The 18,766-nt window shown below is 44.6% G+C and overlaps 1 protein-coding gene across 3 annotated transcripts; it reads left to right on the top strand.

The window, feature by feature from the left end:
• The first annotated feature begins 146 nt into the window (after positions 1 to 146).
• LOC127331271 (uncharacterized) lies at positions 147 to 12,370 on the top strand. 3 transcript variants are annotated; one of them, XR_011751376.1, is made up of 12 exons: positions 147 to 479; positions 913 to 1,133; positions 1,222 to 1,314; positions 2,050 to 2,437; positions 2,799 to 3,063; positions 3,157 to 3,243; positions 4,583 to 4,729; positions 4,868 to 4,990; positions 6,739 to 6,847; positions 7,102 to 7,472; positions 10,110 to 10,485; positions 12,022 to 12,370. XR_011751376.1 is itself a non-coding variant. In XM_071825879.1 (12 exons), the coding sequence occupies exons 5-9, from the start codon at positions 2,985 to 2,987 to the stop codon at positions 6,809 to 6,811; spliced, it is 474 nt and encodes a 157-aa protein (XP_071681980.1). In that variant the 5' UTR covers positions 151 to 479; positions 913 to 1,133; positions 1,222 to 1,314; positions 2,050 to 2,437; positions 2,799 to 2,984; the 3' UTR covers positions 6,812 to 6,847; positions 7,102 to 7,472; positions 10,110 to 10,485; positions 12,022 to 12,370. The 3 variants fall into 3 exon arrangements, 2 of the variants coding, with proteins under 2 accessions (XP_071681980.1, XP_071681981.1); XM_071825879.1 differs by having other exon boundaries at positions 151 to 479; positions 4,618 to 4,729; XM_071825880.1 differs by having other exon boundaries at positions 151 to 479; positions 4,618 to 4,729; positions 12,009 to 12,370.
• The last annotated feature ends 6,396 nt before the right edge of the window (positions 12,371 to 18,766 follow it).

Here is an 18,766-nt window from a genome sequence, read left to right as displayed (position 1 = left end):
ATAACCAACTTAGGAGTGGTATTTTATAGGCTCGGGTTTTGGAGATATCACGGCCAGCAAAAACAACAAACTCGCGTGAAGCCTACTCGTTAGTTACCTCTCACGATTTGTTGACATCGAAACTCAAAAATCATCTAATTAATTAAGGGAACCGACGCCTCGCGTGAAGCGAATGAATTATAGCCTCGCGTGGTTACAGGCTCACTCACCATCACGCCCAAGGAGCTGGAGCCAATCAAACCTGCGCCGCCGCCTCCCCCAAGCCCTCCGTCGACGTCGCCTGCCGGAGCTGGAAGCTGTGGCCAATCAAACCTGCGCCGCCGCCTCGCCTCGTCTCCCCATGCCCTCCGTCGACCTCATCTGCCGGCGCGGGAGGAGCACTCCGCCGGCGCCTGCTGCCGGGATGACCCCGCCATCGCCATGCTGCACGCCCTCCCTCACCACGCACGCCCTGCCCCGGGACGTCGCCGTAAGTCCAGGTACGACCAACCAAAACCAGAGACCTAATCCTCTTCCCCCCCACCCACACCCACCAGTTCAACAAGATTAAGCACTGCATTTTTTCGAGGGTTGTTCTGATTTGGGTCAGTGAATCTAACGATTTGGGGATTAATATATACGCGATGTGGAATCAAGTCGGTTCATGTTCACCTTGTCTGCTTCCCCATCAAATGTTTCCCCAAATCCTAACAATAATAATCTGGTCGAAATTGGAAATCAGTTTCCTGACAAGGTTTATCTTCCTGTTGATATCCAAGTATAGATTAAGTGATGCCTTCTGTGGGTTAAATCAAAATTTATTATGAAAGATTGCCATGGCTATATTGTCAAACATCGTGTGATTTGGTTTCCCTGACTGAACTAGTGTATCAAGTTGGTAGCTTGATGCCTAATTATCGTTCAATTTTATAGGCTGCAGTTATGCGTTGATGAAGGAGAGCATGAATGCCCACATAAGTGTTTGGGAGTATTAATTCTTCTGACCTTGAAGAAGCATCAAGACAACAATGTCACAAGCAGCTCCGAGACAACATCGCATTCCTCGGCGGGCCACCACACCCATGCCCTTCGTCGGCGCAGCGTGGGTTCTGCTCCTTCTCCCCGGCCAACTCTGGTCGCCGTCCGAGCTCTAGGTATGCGTTTTCCCGTACCTGCTCTCCCAGTTCAACTCCAACTCTTCTTCCCGAATTTGACAGAACAAATCGTTTCTTTTTTTACTAGCCGGAGGAGGAGTCCCGGATAAATCCGTGGAGATAGCTCACTCAGTAGTACGCCAGGCGCTCAAACACATGCCCTCAGCGACGTTGTCATCAGGTCTCCTCCAGCTCTGGGTTCCCTGCACCACGAACGCATCAGGCCCGTTTTAGAATCAGGGATTATGAATTGTGTGTCAGTGTCTTGTTGTTTCCCTGCTCAGCGGTGTGTCTTTTTAATTAACTTGCATGGACAAATGGCATGATGGGATTTGAGCTTTGAGCTAGCAAATAAACTAGTACTCTACCAAAAGTTGGAGTGGTGGAGAATTAAGATCAATCCATGGGAGTCCCATACCTACATGGAATGGTTGCACGTTCAATTTTAATTTGTTCAGTGTTGTGCGCGAGCACTTCTTTCCTTCAGTTAGCGCTGAAATTATGTCCCTAATCTCTGAATATTGCTTGAGCTCGGTTTAGTGTTTCTCCTGTCCTATTTAGAGTTTAGTAGCACATGGTGTTTTCTTTAGAAAAAAGATGCTGATCAAGATTCTTGTTTACTCCTGTGTTTTGTTGCTGTTTGTTTAAAATTCAGTTTAGTTTTGTATATGCAAGCAGTTCAACTTGTTGTGCTTTAGTACTGATCGCCTAAGCTCCGTGAATTAAGTCTATATACCTTCATGCTAGATTGGTGAACATCAATATGGTTCAGGGTAACAGGGTGTTCTTGATGCCCTGTCATTTGTCTCGCTGATTTGATCTGTCGAAAAGTTCTGAAGGGGCAAAGATGGATTATTAGTCTTTCTGTTAACTCCTCATATGTAATGCCTCTAATGTTTTTTCATTTTCTTTTCAGGTCTCATATATCTAAGATATACATGTCTAATAGTCTACTAGGAAGCATGGCAGCCTGCCAACATGTGGTGGTGACGTAGCACAAGTGACCGGCTGGACCATGCTCCACCGGCTGCCACCCATGCGTAGGTGCACGAGGGAGTTGAAGCCTGAGATAGAGAGGTTTAGAGGGAGGAGATGAGCGGCTGGCGACCACGTACAACTGCACTCTGGCCCGCGTCACCACCTCGCCATGCACCCTCCTGCTCGGGCCTCCCCGCCGCCCAGACCAACAAGATGCGACAGTGCTGCCCGTACCCTTCTCCCTGGTCAGTTCCATCGCTGGCGCCTGCTGCGGGGTGAGGCTGCCATGCTGCACGCCCTGCTCCAGGACATTGCCGTACCTCCAGGTATGCCGAACCAAAACCCCATATTAATTATTTGTAGGGTTCATATATGCACGACGTGGAATCATGGTGGTTCATGTGTTCAACTTCTAGTCAACCAACGTGTTCGCCTTGTCTGCACTCCCATCAATGTTCACCTTGTCTGCATTTCCATCAATGTTCCCTTTTGATGTCAAACTATTGTTTAAGATGATATTAACCATTTGCCTTCAGTGGGTTAAATCAAAATTTATTATGATCCTGTTTGAAAAGAGTGTCATGGTTATGTTGTCAACATTGTGTGATTCTGTTTCACTCATTGGATGAACTAGTAGTATATAAAAAGTTGGTAGCTTGTTGGCTAATTATTGTTCAAATTTTATAGGTTGCAGTTATAGGAGAGGATGCATGCCCAGACAATTGTTTTGGAGCATTCTTCAGACCTTGAAGCAACACCAAGACAACATCGTCACAAGGAGCTTGATTTAGTTTCCCTGAATGGACTAGTGTATCAAGTTGGTAGCTTGATGCCTAATTATTGTTCAATTTTATAGGCTCCAGTTATGTGTTGATGAAGGAGAGCATGCATGCCCAGATAGTTGTTTTGGAGCATTCTCCCCAGCCAACTCTGGTCGCCATCCGAGCTCTAAGTATGTGTTGTGCCCATACCTGCTCTCCAATTTAACTCCAACTCTTCTTCCCAAATTTGACTGAAAAATCGTTTCCTTTTTTACCAACCGGAGGAGGAGTCCTGGATAAATCGGTGGAGATAGCTCACGCAGAAGTGCGCCGGCCGCTCAAACACATGCCCTCAGCGTCGTCATCGTCAGGTCTCCTCCAGCTCTGGTTTCCTGCACCATGAACACATCAGGCCTGTTTTATGAATTGTGTGTGAAGTGTCTTGTTGTTTCCCAGCTCAGCGGTGTGTCTTTTTAATTAACTTGCATGGACATATGGCATGATGGGATTTGAGCTTTGAGCTAGCAAATAAACTAGTACTCTGCCAAAAGTTGGAGTAGTGGAGAATTAAGATCAATCGATGGGAGTCCCATACCTACACGGAATGGTTGCCCGTCAATTTTCATTTGTTCAGTGTTATGCGTGAGCACTTCTTTCCTTCAGTTAGCGCACAAATTATGTCCCTTATCTCTGAATATAGCTTGAGCTCGGTTTAGTGTTTCTCCTGTCCTCTTTAGAGTTCAGTAGCACATGGTGTTTTCTTTAGAAAAAAGATGCTGATCAAGATTCTTGCTTACTCTTCTGTTTTGTTCCTGTTTGTTTAAAATTCAGTTCAATTTTGTATATGGAAGCAGTTGAACTTGTTGTGCTTTAGTACTGATCGTCTAAGCCATTCACCGGACCTGTAGTATACAGTTTTCTTAAAAGTCACCTGTATGGTTACAGGTTTGTGTATGTCAAGGAGTTGATTTGGTGCCCTTTCAGTTGACACAGCAATTTGCTGAAACGCTCGGTGCAATTGAATAGCCATTGCAACCAGTAAAACTTTACCTTGGTTTTTGCAAAATGGTCCGTTGGCCTTACAATCCCAAACAGAGGGAGTACTTACTACTAGTACGGCAATTTTCTCTTATTTTGAATGGATTCAAATCTTACGGGATTACCTGCTTTTCTCTTATTTTGAATGGATTCAAATCTTACGGGATTACCTGTGCATCAAATTCTGATGAAATGCGTGCAAATGATCTTAACTAGTACTAAATGGAAATGCCAGAATAGAAGCCCTGTGAGTCATGTTCCTTGATGCTAGATTGGTTAACATTGGTATGGTTCAGGGTGTTTTTGATGCCCTGTCTTTTGTCCCGCTGACACCCAAGAGATCGCAGAAGCACAGACATGCTGCAGGTCTGACCAATTAGATCTGCAGGTAAATATAGTAACTGTTTGATAGGTGCAGAGATGTTCTGATACAGCAAAACGAGATTATATATATAATTCATCTCTTTTGTACATGTGCATAAGAGATGCATGTACAAATGCGTTGCAAAGGTTACCCTACATGGAGATGATATATTTATTGGTATGGCCTATAATATGTGAATAGTATAACACATGCAGTATACTAGCTAGTTTGCTTCTTGATAATGGAAGAATTACTTCCGGCTGGCATTTGCATCTCTGCTAGTTGACTGATGCATTTACTTGCCTTAGATCTGAAACTAGTCATGCGTATGTGATCTGCCTAGGTGCAACGCTGAGACAAAGGCAGCCATGTCGATGCTCATCTGCAATGGGTGTTAGAGCCTCTTTACGTACAACCACAGTGCCACTGGAACTGTCTCAACTCCACAAGAGCAGGTAAAATCATTTCTGGAACTGTCTCACTCATTGGTATAGCTGCTGGATCAATTTTGCTATTTTTTTGTCATCTCAGCTGTTGTGCACCCACATCATGATTTGTAGATGATACTAGATGTGTTTAACACTTGTGTACAGTGAGGAGCGACGACAGGGAGGAAATGGGCGCGACCGAGCAGGAGGTCAAGATGGCTTCCCCAATGTCCATCGAGGCGGCCTCGGCGCTGCCCTTCAGGAGATTGTCAACCTCGCCACCCAAAGGTCCATTTTTTTCTCGAATATGTTCATCACAATCTGTATATTGTTCTCGGTTTGTGGCCTTCTTGGTTTTTCTTACATGTATTGTAGAACGATTAATTTTGTTAAAGCATGCCGTTCTCCTGAATTGGTCTTCCTGTCCTATCAAATTGCAGTAACTTGCCAGGCTGCTAAATAGTACCAGTTGGTGTCGTAGCATGGACCATCCATTAAGTTGTATTAGTGTTTTCAGAACTAGCTGTAGGAAATTCATACTGTAGGAACCAAATGATGCATTTATAGCTTTACTCATTAGGATGAACTGATAAAAGCTTGAAACTAAAGTAGACCAAGCTTGAAACTAAAGTTGGATATTTCTTAACAAGTGATCATGGTTTAATTATCTGCTTCAGTTAATATGGATAGAAACTAACATATTATTACGGACGATAACTCAAATTTTATTTTTATAAAAGGCCAAGGATGGTGAACGTTAATACATTTTGTTGGTGACGATTAATGCAAAGCACATTTATGTATATCAGATCACCTATTGAACGTCATGATTATAATTTTCTGATGTTCTAGGCAATGGACATGATAATATTTGCATTGTTGTATAACAGGATTCTTTTAAAAAAGGAACTTCTGTTTATCATGCTTGGTAGTTTCATTATATTGTGGCAATACAGTTCTGGAATTATCATAGCTTTTTTCTTTAAATGAACTGTCTTATGCATCATCGAGTTATGTTGTGTCCATTGATCAATTTTGATCTTTGTGATATATTCACCTATAAACTGTTATCTGCAATTTCAAACATTGTAGAAGGTAGTTGTCTGCAATTTCAGTTGGGTTTTCTTCTCCCATTTGGAATTGGATTGGAATCAGCCCCCTTGTATTTTTATATTATACTCTGAACTTCAGCCTTGAAACATTGTAGAAGGTCGTTGTCTGCAATAGTATACTATTTAGTAGCATCTTATTTGTTTTGATATCATGGTCGTTCACTTGGCAAGGAGAGTTCTCTAGAGATGCGTGTATTCCAGATTCTAGAATAGAAGTCCAAACAGAAACAATTCTGCTGCGTTCCTGCCATGCAATGATCTTACTTGGTGCATGAAATGGCTAGCTGTGGAAGTGTGAACTCCATTTTTGAAGTAAGCATATCCACGGCTATTGCCCTTACTGTGATTTTTCCATTTTTTTGTGAATTTGCTAGAGTTGCAGTCGAGTGATGAAGGTACAATTGTCATTGTTTCACAAGAGGATCTTACTGATATTCTCGTGCCGAAATAAACTAAGTAACTGTTTAAGGATTGGTTTTTTCTGTATGTCTTTGTGGGCCTTAAGTTCGAGCAAAGAATGAACCATAGATCTTCATGTGCTGTTAGATTTTACATTTGTACATTTAAAGCTCACAAAGCCTCCTTTCCACTGTTCTCTAATATTTGCATTTCGTCCTTTTTGAATTTGGGATTCTTGCAACTTTTATTAAATGTTGAGACGAAAGGAGAAAATGGCTAATAAGCTTGTTTTCTGTTTTGAGTTTGCAAGCACTACACCAGGTTGACAATATTAAATCTGCGAATTGAATGGTCTTTCTCCTTGCTTATCTAATTAATTAGCAAATGCTTATTTAGATGTGTACGATTTCCCTTCTAGACATGGACATGTGGTCTAAATTTCATAAAGGTTGGGGAGCATTTTCAGTTACATATACCATTGAAGATTATCCCAATAATTTATGATTCTTACTTGTATATGTGCAGTTGGAGAGGATCAAAGGCTGAGTGGACACCCCACAGTCACGCCATGGCTGAGTTTCCAGTTAACAGAAACTAAGCATTTGGACCACTCCGGCCTTTTTAGTCTATAGAGGTAGTTCTTCTTTTCCACATATATACGATCTATCACTAAACCTGTTAAGCGTGATACATATACCATTTGTAGTAGTTGAAGAGGTTGCTGTTGCTATAAAAAATCAATTATGTACCGTTGTCATGTTCTTTCTTGTAAGTTAAATAATTTCCTTGAGAGATATAAGATCCTTATAAGTCTAGAGTTTGTTTCAGTACTATGCAGATCATATTTTCAGAGATCCTCTTATCACCTTTCACTTTTGAATTTTTCAGGCGACATAGGAGCTGTGGTACATGTGTTGAGGCCCTTCCTCGGTCGTTTGACTTGGCCAAGGTGCTGAGGACCGAGGTCCATGCTGATGGCCTCTTAGAGCTTCTTTGCTGCCTGCCACTAGACACCGGGAGAAAGATGGTGGTGGCCGCAGGGAGCATGGGAGCTATGGTGGCAGCTGGACGCTAGGAGCTGTCCGAGGTGGTCGATGCCAAGGAAGAGAATGGCGGCACATGAAAAGAAAGGACATGATTTTGTCGAAAAGGGCGTCCCTATTTTCATCACCTGCTGGTACAATGCGTGAGGGAATGACTTGATCTGGCTGTCCGATTTGTCTCCTTGTCTCAACAGCATGCTCTGCTTCAGCTCGCAGGTTATGACCTCCCTCCTTACTTCTCACTTCTCGCTGGTTTGCTTTGGTCAGTACAATGTGGAAGTGCTTAAACTGCTTATCAGAGATGAAATTGTTTATGCTAGCTGAGATGCATATGGTTTTCCTTTTAGACTTGTGCATTCTTATATAGCTCTGTGATGTTCAATTTTGATGCTGCCATTTTAAAATTGATTGTGGGATTTCCAAGCAGATGGGTCTGTACCGGGAGACATTCATTTGGTTGTGAATACCACTGGTTGGTACTGTGTAGTTTTGATCTTTGATTATCTAGGTCACTCTATAGTTAGATTAGCCCTAATAAGTAGACCCGTAAAAAGAGAATGTAGTTTGTGATTAAAGGTTACTTAGACTAGTCACAATGGGAAGTATCATAGACTAGTATCATACATATGATACTAGTTTATGATACAACACCTCCAATGCATAGTATCATGAATTAGTATCATAGTGACATCCTATTTAATGTTTTGTAGAATCTCAATGCAAATATGTGTACATGATGTGTTTGCCACTAAAATTTCTAGTTTTACGTGCTATGATACTGTATCTACCTATGATACTACTCTCACCTCTCTCCTCATTAATTGATGTGCCACATAAGATTTTTGCCTACATGGCATGCATGATACTACCTATGATACTCCCATTGTGGCTAGTCTTAATAGTCTCTGCAATCAATCGTTTATCTCCTGATGTAGGAGTACTAGTAGGAGTAGTACCTAACAGAGCATCTTGTTGTGGTTTATGTATTACTATTCGTAGACCACACTAGGGAGGCCATCGGTTGCTTCTCTCGATCTGGGCCTGACCTGGGTCGGGTGGGCCATGGCCATGCACCCCCTTCGATCCAATCCCCTTCCACCCATCCCCCCGGCTGTCGCTGGTGGAGGATGACATGCGTGTGAGCATCAAACCTTTTGGGCGATGGCTACTCTAGTCTGCCCCGACGGATCCCGGCGACGGCAGCTGCGGGCTGGCGCGGCAGCATCTGCGCTGGCCGGTGCCCCTTCTCCTGCGACGTTTCTAGGCTTCCCCGAGTGACGGTCTACTCCAGCGACCTCCTTCACCACCTCCGATCTGCCCCTGCATCATCAATGCTCCTTGTTCATGGGTCAGGGCGAAATCCCCGCGCGGCGACAACCTGTGCTGTCAACGGCGACGCTCGAGGTTGCCGTTACCTCTTCGAGGTGTTGGCATGACCCTGACCAGACTTCCTCCTCGAGCATCGGGAAAACCCTAGGTCCGGCCTGCTGGACCGGGCAGCGGCGGCGTCTCAGCACTGTTCCCCTCTTGATGGCCCTGCAAATGTTGAAGTGGAGTACTTGTTGCTGCAGCTGGACGTTGGTGATGCGTGTCTCCAGCATAGACTACTTCAACATTTGCCTGGTACTTCCCCGATGATTGCTACACCAGTTCCAGCTAGGCCCTGCCTCCCACTTGACGACTCTGTTGGCACACGATGGGTGCGAGGTACGTTGGCCTGGGCAGTCTTGGAGCTGCAATTGTCCCTCGAGGTGCCTGGCAACAGTGTCGCTACCTTGTTGTTTCAAGTCTCGATGCCTCACCATTCTTGGTTGTAGGCAACATGGTTTTAAAGGCGTCGCCTAGGCGTCGCCTAAGCGGCAACTTAAGCGTCCGAGCGCCCGGAGATGGCAAGGCGTCGTGCTCGCCTTAGGATCTTGTCTAAGGCGTCCAGATTCGCCCTTTGAGGCGTCCAAGTCGTCGCTTAGGCGGGGAAAGCGTCGCTCTGGCCCATTTTGGACGCCATGGACAAGTCAAGCGGAAGCAAAGGAGGCGAGCGGGAACCATGGCGAGAACTCAGAAATTGGCGAGAAATTGGGGGCCAGAGAGAGGGGAAACAGAGGGGAGAGAGAGAGGGGAACAGACCAGTCAAGAATCGAATCGATTGAGAGAGATCTCGTCCTCCATCCTCCTCCGCCGGCCTCCCCTTCTCCGGCCAGCACCCTCCCCTTCACGGACACCGGCGTCCTAGGAGTCTGCAGCACCGCCGGCGAGCGCGTCCGGGCGCCGTGGTGGCTGCCTCTCCGCCCGGCCTCCTCCTCCTCCTCCTCCTTGCCCCATCTCGGATGGCCTCCTCTTCTCTCGGTGGGGGACAGAGAGGTCGAGGTTGAGCTGCGTCCTTGCTCGTCCAGCCCCATCTCGTTGGGCCGGTTGGGCCGGGGATAATTCTTTTTTGCCTTTGAGTATACTGGGCCGGAGCCCTGTCCTTCGCTTCGCTTCGAGCGTTCGACCGAAGGCGTCGCCTTGCAACGCGCCTTGAGCGCCTATGCGTCCAGGCGCACCCCCATCGCCTTGGGACGCCTGGCCGCCTTTAAAACCATGGTAGGCAAGGCTAGGCGAGGCCTAATGTCGCTGTGGTCTGTAGTCGAGGGCACCTCCTTACCAAGTTGCAGTCTTTGGTGAGGAAGGTCGTGTGTGTGTCCCTCCTTCTGGAGGTTGTACCCTTGATGTCTTCTTTCTATTCAATGAAATGAAACGCAAAATCTCTTGCGTTTTCTCGAAAAAAAATCCTTATAAGTCTAGAGTTTGTTTCAGTACCATGCAGATCATATTTTCAAAAATCCTCTTATCATCTTTCACTTTTGAATTTTTCAGGCGACATATAGGAGCTGTGGTACATGTGTTAAGGCCCTTCCTCGGTCGTTTGACTCGGCCAAGGCGATGAGGACCGAGTTCCAGGGTGATGCCCTCTTGGAGCTTCTTTGCTGCCTGCCACTTGACACCAGGAGAAAGATGGTGGCGGCAGCAGGGAGCATGGGAGCTATGGTTGCAGCTGGACTCTAGGAGCTGTCCGATGTGGTCCACGCCAAGGAAGAGAATGGCGGCACACAAAAAGAAAGGACATGAATTTTCCGAAAAGGGCGTCCTATGGTCATCGCCTTCTGGTACAATGCGTGAGGGAATGACTCAAGCTGGCTGTCTGATTTGTCTCCTTCCTTGCCTTAACATCGTGCTTTGCTTCAGGTTGCAGGTTATGACCTCCTTCTTACTTCTCACTTCTGGCTGGTTTGCTTTGGTTGGTACAACAAACCGGACGTGTTTGTGGAAGTGCTTATCAGAGATGAAATATTTGTTTATGCCTAGCCTTTGTTTCCTTTCTAGGGATGCATTCTTATGCTAGCTGAGATGCATATGGTTTTCCTTTTAGACTAGTGCATTCTTATATAGCTTTGTGATGTTCAATTTTGATGCTGCCATTTTAAAATTGATTGTGGGATTTCTAAGCAGTTGGGTATGTACCTGGAGACATTCATTTGGTTGTGAATATCACTGTATAGTTAGATCAGGCCTAATAAGTAAACCAATAAGAAGAGAATGTAGTTTGTGATTAAAGGTTTCTTAATAGTCTCTGCAATCAATCGTTTATCTCCTGATGTAGGAGTACTAGTAGCAGTAGTACCTAACAGTGCATCTTGTTTTGTTTTATGTATTACTATTCGTAGACCACACCAGGGAGGCCATCGGTTGCTTCTCTGGATCTTTCTATGAAGAATGGTCATCATCATGTTTTTCTATTTGGTTGAGTTTAGATATGTGGCATATGTCATTTTCTTCTGATAAATATGCCCACAAATTAGCCCATGATGTCCAGCTTTATTGAAGAATTGCAGTTTTTAATATTTGGGTTACAAATTTTAATTGAGATCCAAATTTAGAATAACCGTAGTTACCATTAATGAGTATCACTTCTGATGGGGTCTTGCTACTCGTGCCCACCGGCGTTGATGTCGGCAACCTGCTCTGCCTGACCCCCTTCTCCAGATGCTCAAGGTATTCCCTATTCCACTGAAAAATCGGTTCTTTCTTGTCGCATGTTGGGCAGATGTTACAGGTTGCAGTGTTGTAGCTCAGTTCTGGGAGGAAGATGATGGTCTGTTTGTAACATTGAAACACCACCATGATTTTTTTTTGTGTCTTCTAGTAGTTGTCATCATATGAATTCCTTGACATGATGTTTGCTAAGAATATGACGAGCAATATCTGTCTCCTGTGGGATCGTGTTATTTGAGCAACTCATATTTCTGTGTTGGTACAGTCCAAAAATGATACATGAAAACAGAGCTAGGCAGGTTTGTTTGTAGCATCTTGGCATCAATCATACCTATTACTTTTTGTCAGTTCTGTAGATTAGATCAGGACAAGTTCATTGTTCTCCAACGTTATCCAGTTCTTGATCAAGCTTCTGAAACCCATCACATATATTAACACCTGAGCTGATAGCTATGATATTTTTTGTGTAATATATAACTTCCTCAAAGCTGGTACCTGCACTGCTTGTTTTAACGCTTCATATGACTTCCTTTATTTTCACCTCGGATGTTCTAAATTACAACTATATTTCTACTCATTTGCATGATAATTGGCTGATATGGATTGCAAGTGATATTCTTCTCGTCTTTTTTTCTTTTGCTACTATCCTGCTATTTTCAGTTTACCATCTTTGCTTATGCTTATCCAGTTGCCTCATGTGAAGGTGAATCTTTTATTTGGTAGTGTTGTCGTGCAGGTGACAAGGTGAGCTTGTTCAACTGGTGGCAGTCAGAGAGGCGACGGAGCAGCGCGTATGTTGTTGTTCTCCCCATGAAGATATGATGTGGATCTGGACACTTGAACCGGCCAGCGGGACATGCTTTTATTTGTGATGTTGCAGTGGATTAAGTTCTAGTTAGCTATGCTGGCCTGGAGCATCTTCAACAGTCTGGAGTATTTTACCATTGTGGTGTATAATGTTTTTGCTGAAAGGTTTGTAACAAATAGGTTTTGTTGTGTGATGTTTGCCTTGTCGAGACATGCGATGGCTTATTATTGATGTCCTTAATACAAACAGTTTGGCATTAGCTAGCTTATTGATGTCGTGGACCTGGTGCGTTGGCTCCGTTTTTATTTCTTGAGCTGTGTGCACTTTTGTACTTTGACCAACTGTGTGCACTCAAATTTCGATGAAGTTTAAAATGAATTCTTCCTGGATGCCTAATGTTTCCGTAATGATCCAGACATTGTCCTTGATGCCTGGCGAGGTTGTGACACTAGACAAATGTGAGTCACTTAATTCCGGATGACGTGAATATAATAGTTGAAAGGGAGCAAAAGGTACACACAAATCCGGATTGATGGATTGAGCTAGAGATTTGCAAGAAAAATGAGAAATAGGTCTAAATATAGGTACACACAATTTCTTATTGTCCCTCTGTTTCAAGATTATGTGATTCACATTAATTCTCGAAAAATATAATAGTTGAAAAAGAGCAGTACGGAGATACATTAGGCAAACTAACTAATCCAACTGAGTAATATAGTTGAATAAAGAGCAAGGTGATGGTACGATAAGAAACAAATAAATCCAGCCAGTCCGTGAAATTGATAATACGGATTGATTGATTGAGATAAGAGTGTCAATGAAATTGGTTGATTGATTGATTGAGCTAGAGATTTGCAAAGAAAACGAATAGTAAGTGGAATTGATTAATTGAGCTATAGATCTACAAGCAAACGAACAGTCAGTACATTTATTACGTACAAGTACCCATGAGACTCCAGCATGAATCAATTAATCACACCTCTTACGGGCAACAAGCCATGTCAGCGATCCGTGTGCTTCGTCCATCCCGCCGTCCGATACATCCATCCCGTGATAACATCTGCTCCTTCCCACACATAGTTCAAACCTTAGTAGTACTATTCTCTTTCTCCTTCCTCTGAATGTAGTTCTATAAGTAGAAGCCCCTTGTCACCCACCGCGTGCGGGGAGCGTGTGTGACTTAGACTTTGACTTTTACTTGTCGAGGAGAGGACAGAGCACTCACCTCTACGGGCGAAGCATGCGGCGGCGATCTGGAGTCTAAACCTTCTTCTCTGGATTCAGCAAGTTATCTTTCCTCTAGATCCCTACATCATGTCGTGGCCTTCTTTGGTGTGCAACAAGGTGAACACTCGAACTGAAGGAGCTTGATTAAGGCCTTCCGCTTCTGGTTGGGACACGCCTGCTTGAGGACGCCTGTGGGGTTCTTCACTCACTGTTTGGTCAGAGGGGTTTGTTGATTTTGGTGCTGCAGCTGGTATGTTTGCTTCCTTCTGGTAGTCGTTCCCTAACTATTAGCTGATGTATCATTAGTTGTTTTTTGTTGCTGCTTGCAATGGAATCAGTACTGCTTCTGGTAGTCATTCTCTCAATAATCGGTTGTTATTTTCTTAAAGAATGTTCACAAAAGAATGTTTACTATGCAGTTCTTTGTTTTGATGTATAGTTTGGTAGCATTCCCTGAAGGCAATTATTTGTGCAGTGTGTCTGACAGGTTTTGCTCGTTTTGTGAATGACAGATGAATTTCGCGTAGTAATATATAGTTCTTTACTGAATCTTTTTCTTATAGTTTGCAATGGACTCCGTACTGCGCTGCCAGATGCATCCTAATGAAAATCGTGATTTGGCTTCCGGTAGAGATGCGCGTTACCGTGAAAGAAAGAGAGGAGGAGAAAATCCATTTAGTACTTCCCTGTTTGCTGGAGCCAACAGACGTGTATATCTTTTAGAGGAGGAGAAAAATGCTTCTATATTATCTCTTCCAATTATAGACCCTTCTCCTACATATATATCTTTTAGAGTGAACTTAGGAGGAATCATGATGAAATAAGTAAAAGTAAATAAAGTAAATGCAAGTAACTAATTTTTTTGTGTTTTTAATATGGCAAACAAGACAGTAAATAAAGTAAAACTAGCAACTAATTTTTTTGTGTTTTGATATAGTGCAGCAAACAAAGAAGTAAATAAAAAGTAAAGCAAGACAAAAAAACAAAGTAAAGAGATTGGAAGTGGAGACTCCCCTTGCAGCGTGTCTTGATCTCCCCGGCAACGGCGCCAGAAAATCTACTGCTGTCCACAACTGGCGCGTGGTTGACGTGGGAGATAGAAATCTCTGTGGTGTAGCTTTTCTTCGTTCCCCGGCAACGGCGCCAGAAAATCTACTTGTTGCGCGTAGTTGACGTATGTCTTTTCCGTTCAACACGCGTCCGTTGGGAACCCCAAGAGGAAGGTGTGATGCGTAAAGCAGTAAGTTTTCCCTCAGTAAGAAACCAAGGTTTATCGAACTAGTAGGAGTCAAGAAGCACGTTGAAGGTTGATGGCGGAGGAGTGTAGTGCGGCGCAACACCAGGGATTCCAGCGCCAACGTGGAACCTGCACAACACGACCAAATTACTTTGCCCCAACGTGACAGTGAGGTTGTCAATCTCACCGGCTTGCTGTAACAAAGGATTAGATGTATAGTGTGGATGATGATGTTTGCAGAGAACAGTAGAGCTAGTATTGCAGTAGATTGTATTCGATGTAAAAGAATGGACCGGGGTCCATAGTTCACTAGTGGTGTCTCTCCCATAAGATAAATAGCATGTTGGGTGAACAAATTACAGTTGGGCAATTGACAAATCAAGAGGGCATGACCATGCACATACATGTTATGATGAGTATTGTGAAATTCAATTGGGCATTACGACAAAGTACATAGACCGCTATCCAGCATGCATCTATGCCTAAAAAGTCCACCTTCAGGTTATCATCCGAACCCCTTCCAGTATTAAGTTGCAAACAACAGACAATTGCATTAAGTATGGTGCGTAATGTAATCAATAAATACATCCTTAGATATAGCATTGATGTTTTATCCCTAGTGGCAACAGCACATCCACAACCTTAGGGGTTCTTTGTCACTCCCAGTTTAATGGAGACATGAACCCACTATCGAGCATAAATACTCCCTCTTGGAGTTACAAGTATCAACTTGGCCAGAGCCTCTACTAGCAACGGAGAGCATGCAAGATCATAAACAACACATAGATAGATTGATAATCAACATAGCATAGTATTCCATATTCATTGGATCCCAACAAACGCAACATATAGCATTACAAATAGATGATCTTGATCATGTTAGGCAGCTCACAAGATCTAACAATGATAGCACAATTAGGAGAAGACGACCATCTAGCTACTGCTATGGACCCATAGTCCAGGGGTGAACTACTCACACATCACTCCGGAGGCGACCATGGCGGTGAAGAATCCTCCGGGAGATGATTCCCCTCTCCGGCAGGGTGCCGGAGGCGATCTCCTGAATCCCCCGAGATGGGATTGGCGGCGGCGGCGTCTCTGGAAGGTTTTCCGTATCGTGGCTCTCGGTACTGGGGTATTCGCGACGAAGACTTTAAGTAGGCGGAAGGGCGGAGTTGGAGGGCTGGCGAGGGGGCCACACACTAGGGCCACGCGAGCCCCTCCTGGGCCGCGCCGCCCTAGTGTGGCGGCGCCTCGTCGTCCCACTTTGGTTCCCTTTCGGTGTTCTGGAAGATTCGTGGAAAAATAGGCCCCTGGGCGTTGATTTCGTCCAATTCCGAGAATATTTCCTTACTAGGATTTCTGAAACCAAAAACAGCAGAAAACAGCAACTGGCTCTTCGGCATCTCGTTAATAGGTTAGTGCCGGAAAATGCATAAATATGACATAAAGTATGTATAAAACATGTGAGTATCATCATAAAAGTAGCATGGAACATAAGAAATTATCGATACGTTGGAGACGTATCAGTAGCCATCGGCAGTGCTTTACCATGTGAACCTGGAGCACTCCACCACAACAACCCCATTCAAGATGGCTATGCTCGTGTCACGGTGGAGGACATAGTACAAGGGTTTGAGGACCTGGAGATTGACATTGCTACACCTGAAGGGGAGAGAAGACTTGGAGATGTCAAGCTCCAGTTCATTCTATGGCAAAAGAAGTTTATCAAGTTTCCAGGCGAGGCGCCAAGGCCAACAAGTCCACCCCCCTACGGTGGTGGTGGCGGTGGCGGTGGTGGTGGTGGTGGTGCTTCACCTACACCTCCTTCACGTCAGCCGACGCCGCCCCCCAATTCACCTCTGGCGGGTAAGCAGCCGCCGCCCCAGATCCGCCGGGCGGGTAGCGACGCCGCCCCCCAATCCACCTCCGGCGAAGAAGCAGAAGCAGTCCTGGACTATTAACCCGGACCCTTATGTACCTAAGACCACAAAGGTACCGGAGCCATCACTGAAGCCTCTCCCCACGAGGCCTTGGGAACGTAGTGCCGAGGAAGTCGACGCGGCCGCGATTGCTCACCATGAGAAATGGAGGGCGGAATGCCAGGCGAGAAGAGAGCCCGAGCCCAAGCCAGTATATTCTGACAAGGAAAAGAAGTGGGCTAAGTCATTTTTGAGCACACCGTCCCAAGCGGCGAAGAATCTGCCTAACGACTATGCACGTGAACTTCGTAGGCAGGCACTCATGTTGAAGGAGAAGAAAGAGCTGGCGGAGAAGCAGGGGAAGAAAGCCTTGGAGGAGGCCGAGAAAGAATTAGCAAGTAAAAAAAGAGGGAAACGAGCAGTTGCCCAGCTCGGGGAACAAAGTAAACAATCAATCGCCCCGCTCATAGTGAAAGCCGCCGGTCCGGATGCTGAACTAATGGACCCCACAATCATAGCAGCTGCGGCAGAACAGGGAATGACCGTAACGGCTGCCAGAGAACAAGTGGCCCTGATCGGTATGACTCTTCGTGAACTGTTAGGCCTTGATGAGGCGCCAATGAAGGAGGTAGTAATTACATATGTGCCGAATGGGCCTCTCGTCGAGCCTGCGCAGGAAGAGGATCTACCTCCACAAATGACAAGTCTGCTGAAATGGTACAAGGGTTACATAAAAAATAAAAACGCCAAAGAATATATTTATGCGGAAGTTAGATATGAGCATCACTTCAAACATTACTATGTACAAATTCATCTGAGTGAATTGTTCCAGCTTTTCAATCTGCGCGAGCTCGACAAATCTATCATCAGTTGCTACGTTCTGTAAGTGATTTGTTTCTACCCCATCTCGTTCATATTGCCTGCACTATATATATGTCCTAACTATATTGTTGTGTACGCTATTATATATGCAGAATGAAGATTAAGGAATGCGAAGTAAGGAACATCCATGATGTTGGGTTCATTGACCCACACATCGTTAATGGATATGTGTTAGAACATCACCCCGCCGACGTGGAGGAAGACCTGTGGCGGTTTCTTACAAAGCAGTAACTCAAAAGTGATATTCTATTTCCTTACCATTTTGGGTGAGTGTTTCTATCTTGAGCACATTCTCTTTTGTTTACTCCATGCATGGTATATGGCCGGCTAATCGATGAGTTATGCATGACTGTGCATGTATCGTGTCCGCAGGTTCCACTGGATTCTGCTAGTAATTAAATTTGACACCTCCACATGTCTCGTCCACGACTCTCTGAATCTGGAAGCAAAGCTTTGGGGCGACATGAGAAGAATGCTGCAGAAGTAATTATTTTCATTCATTTGCGCTCTATATCGATAGGCCTATTTCGTTCATTTCCTAATATCAAGTAACTAATAACTCTCTTGTTCATTTAATTTTCTTTGCCTCGTAGGGTTTGGAGACGGTTCACAGATGAAATGGTCGGTGAATTCAAAAAAGAGCTACAATTCATGCGGTCAGTGGCTGCGACTGGGGATATTCAGCCACCGGGGACCAATCTATGTGGATACTATGTTTGTGAGATGATCCGGAGATACACCTCTGAGCGGGTTCCGTGTGATAACAATGAGAAGAGGAATAACCTCCGGAAGATGCTTAGTCCAGAAGCTCGCTTCCGACCACTTCAAGAGGAACTAGCTGGATGGTTCACGAGGGAAGTCATCGATCCTAAAGGAGAACACTATGTAGAGGACGTAGAACTTCATATGCATTAAATTATGTATGGAAACTTGTTCAAAATTGTATATGGTCATCCGATGATATTGAATATATATTGTATATTCCTCTTGAATTCTTTTTGGTTCTAATTTCAAATTTGTTTGAAATTGTACATTCATATGCATGTATGTAGTACCGTAGAATATGTGAAACTCCTTCAAAACTAAAATAAAATACAAAAGAAATAAAACAATACAAATTAAAAAGAAGCCAGGTTTAGGGAGGGGGGGCTAAAACCCTAAACCTGCGGCGGCCTTTAGTCGCGGTTGGCCAGAAGAACCGCGACTAAAGGTCCTCCGCCCCGACGGTCGCCTGGCGCCCACGTGGACGGGCCTTTAGTCGCGGTTCGTAAGCAACCGCGACTAAAGGGGGGAGCTTTAGTCGCGCTTATTTAATCCCGGTTGCGCAACCGGTATTAATGGAGGTTACGAACCGCGACTAATGGACCTTTTTCCACCAGTGAGATAATGCAGTGTATGACTTATA

Source organism: Lolium perenne, chromosome 2, assembly GCF_019359855.2.
Source record: "Lolium perenne isolate Kyuss_39 chromosome 2, Kyuss_2.0, whole genome shotgun sequence".
Classification (NCBI taxonomy): domain Eukaryota; kingdom Viridiplantae; phylum Streptophyta; class Magnoliopsida; order Poales; family Poaceae; genus Lolium; species Lolium perenne.
This window is presented reverse-complemented; position numbering and strand designations above follow the sequence as displayed.

Excerpts from the sequence above, each read along its gene's own strand:
- LOC127331271 (XM_071825879.1), top strand. The coding sequence starts at position 2,985 with ATGAAGGAGAGCATGCATGCCCAGATAGTTGTTTTGGAGCATTCTCCC. Across the intron at positions 3,244-4,617 it reads CTCAGCGTCGTCATCGTCAG|GTGCAACGCTGAGACAAAGG; the intron begins GTCTCCTCCAGC and ends TGATCTGCCTAG. Across the intron at positions 4,991-6,738 it reads GTCAACCTCGCCACCCAAAG|TTGGAGAGGATCAAAGGCTG; the intron begins GTCCATTTTTTT and ends GTATATGTGCAG.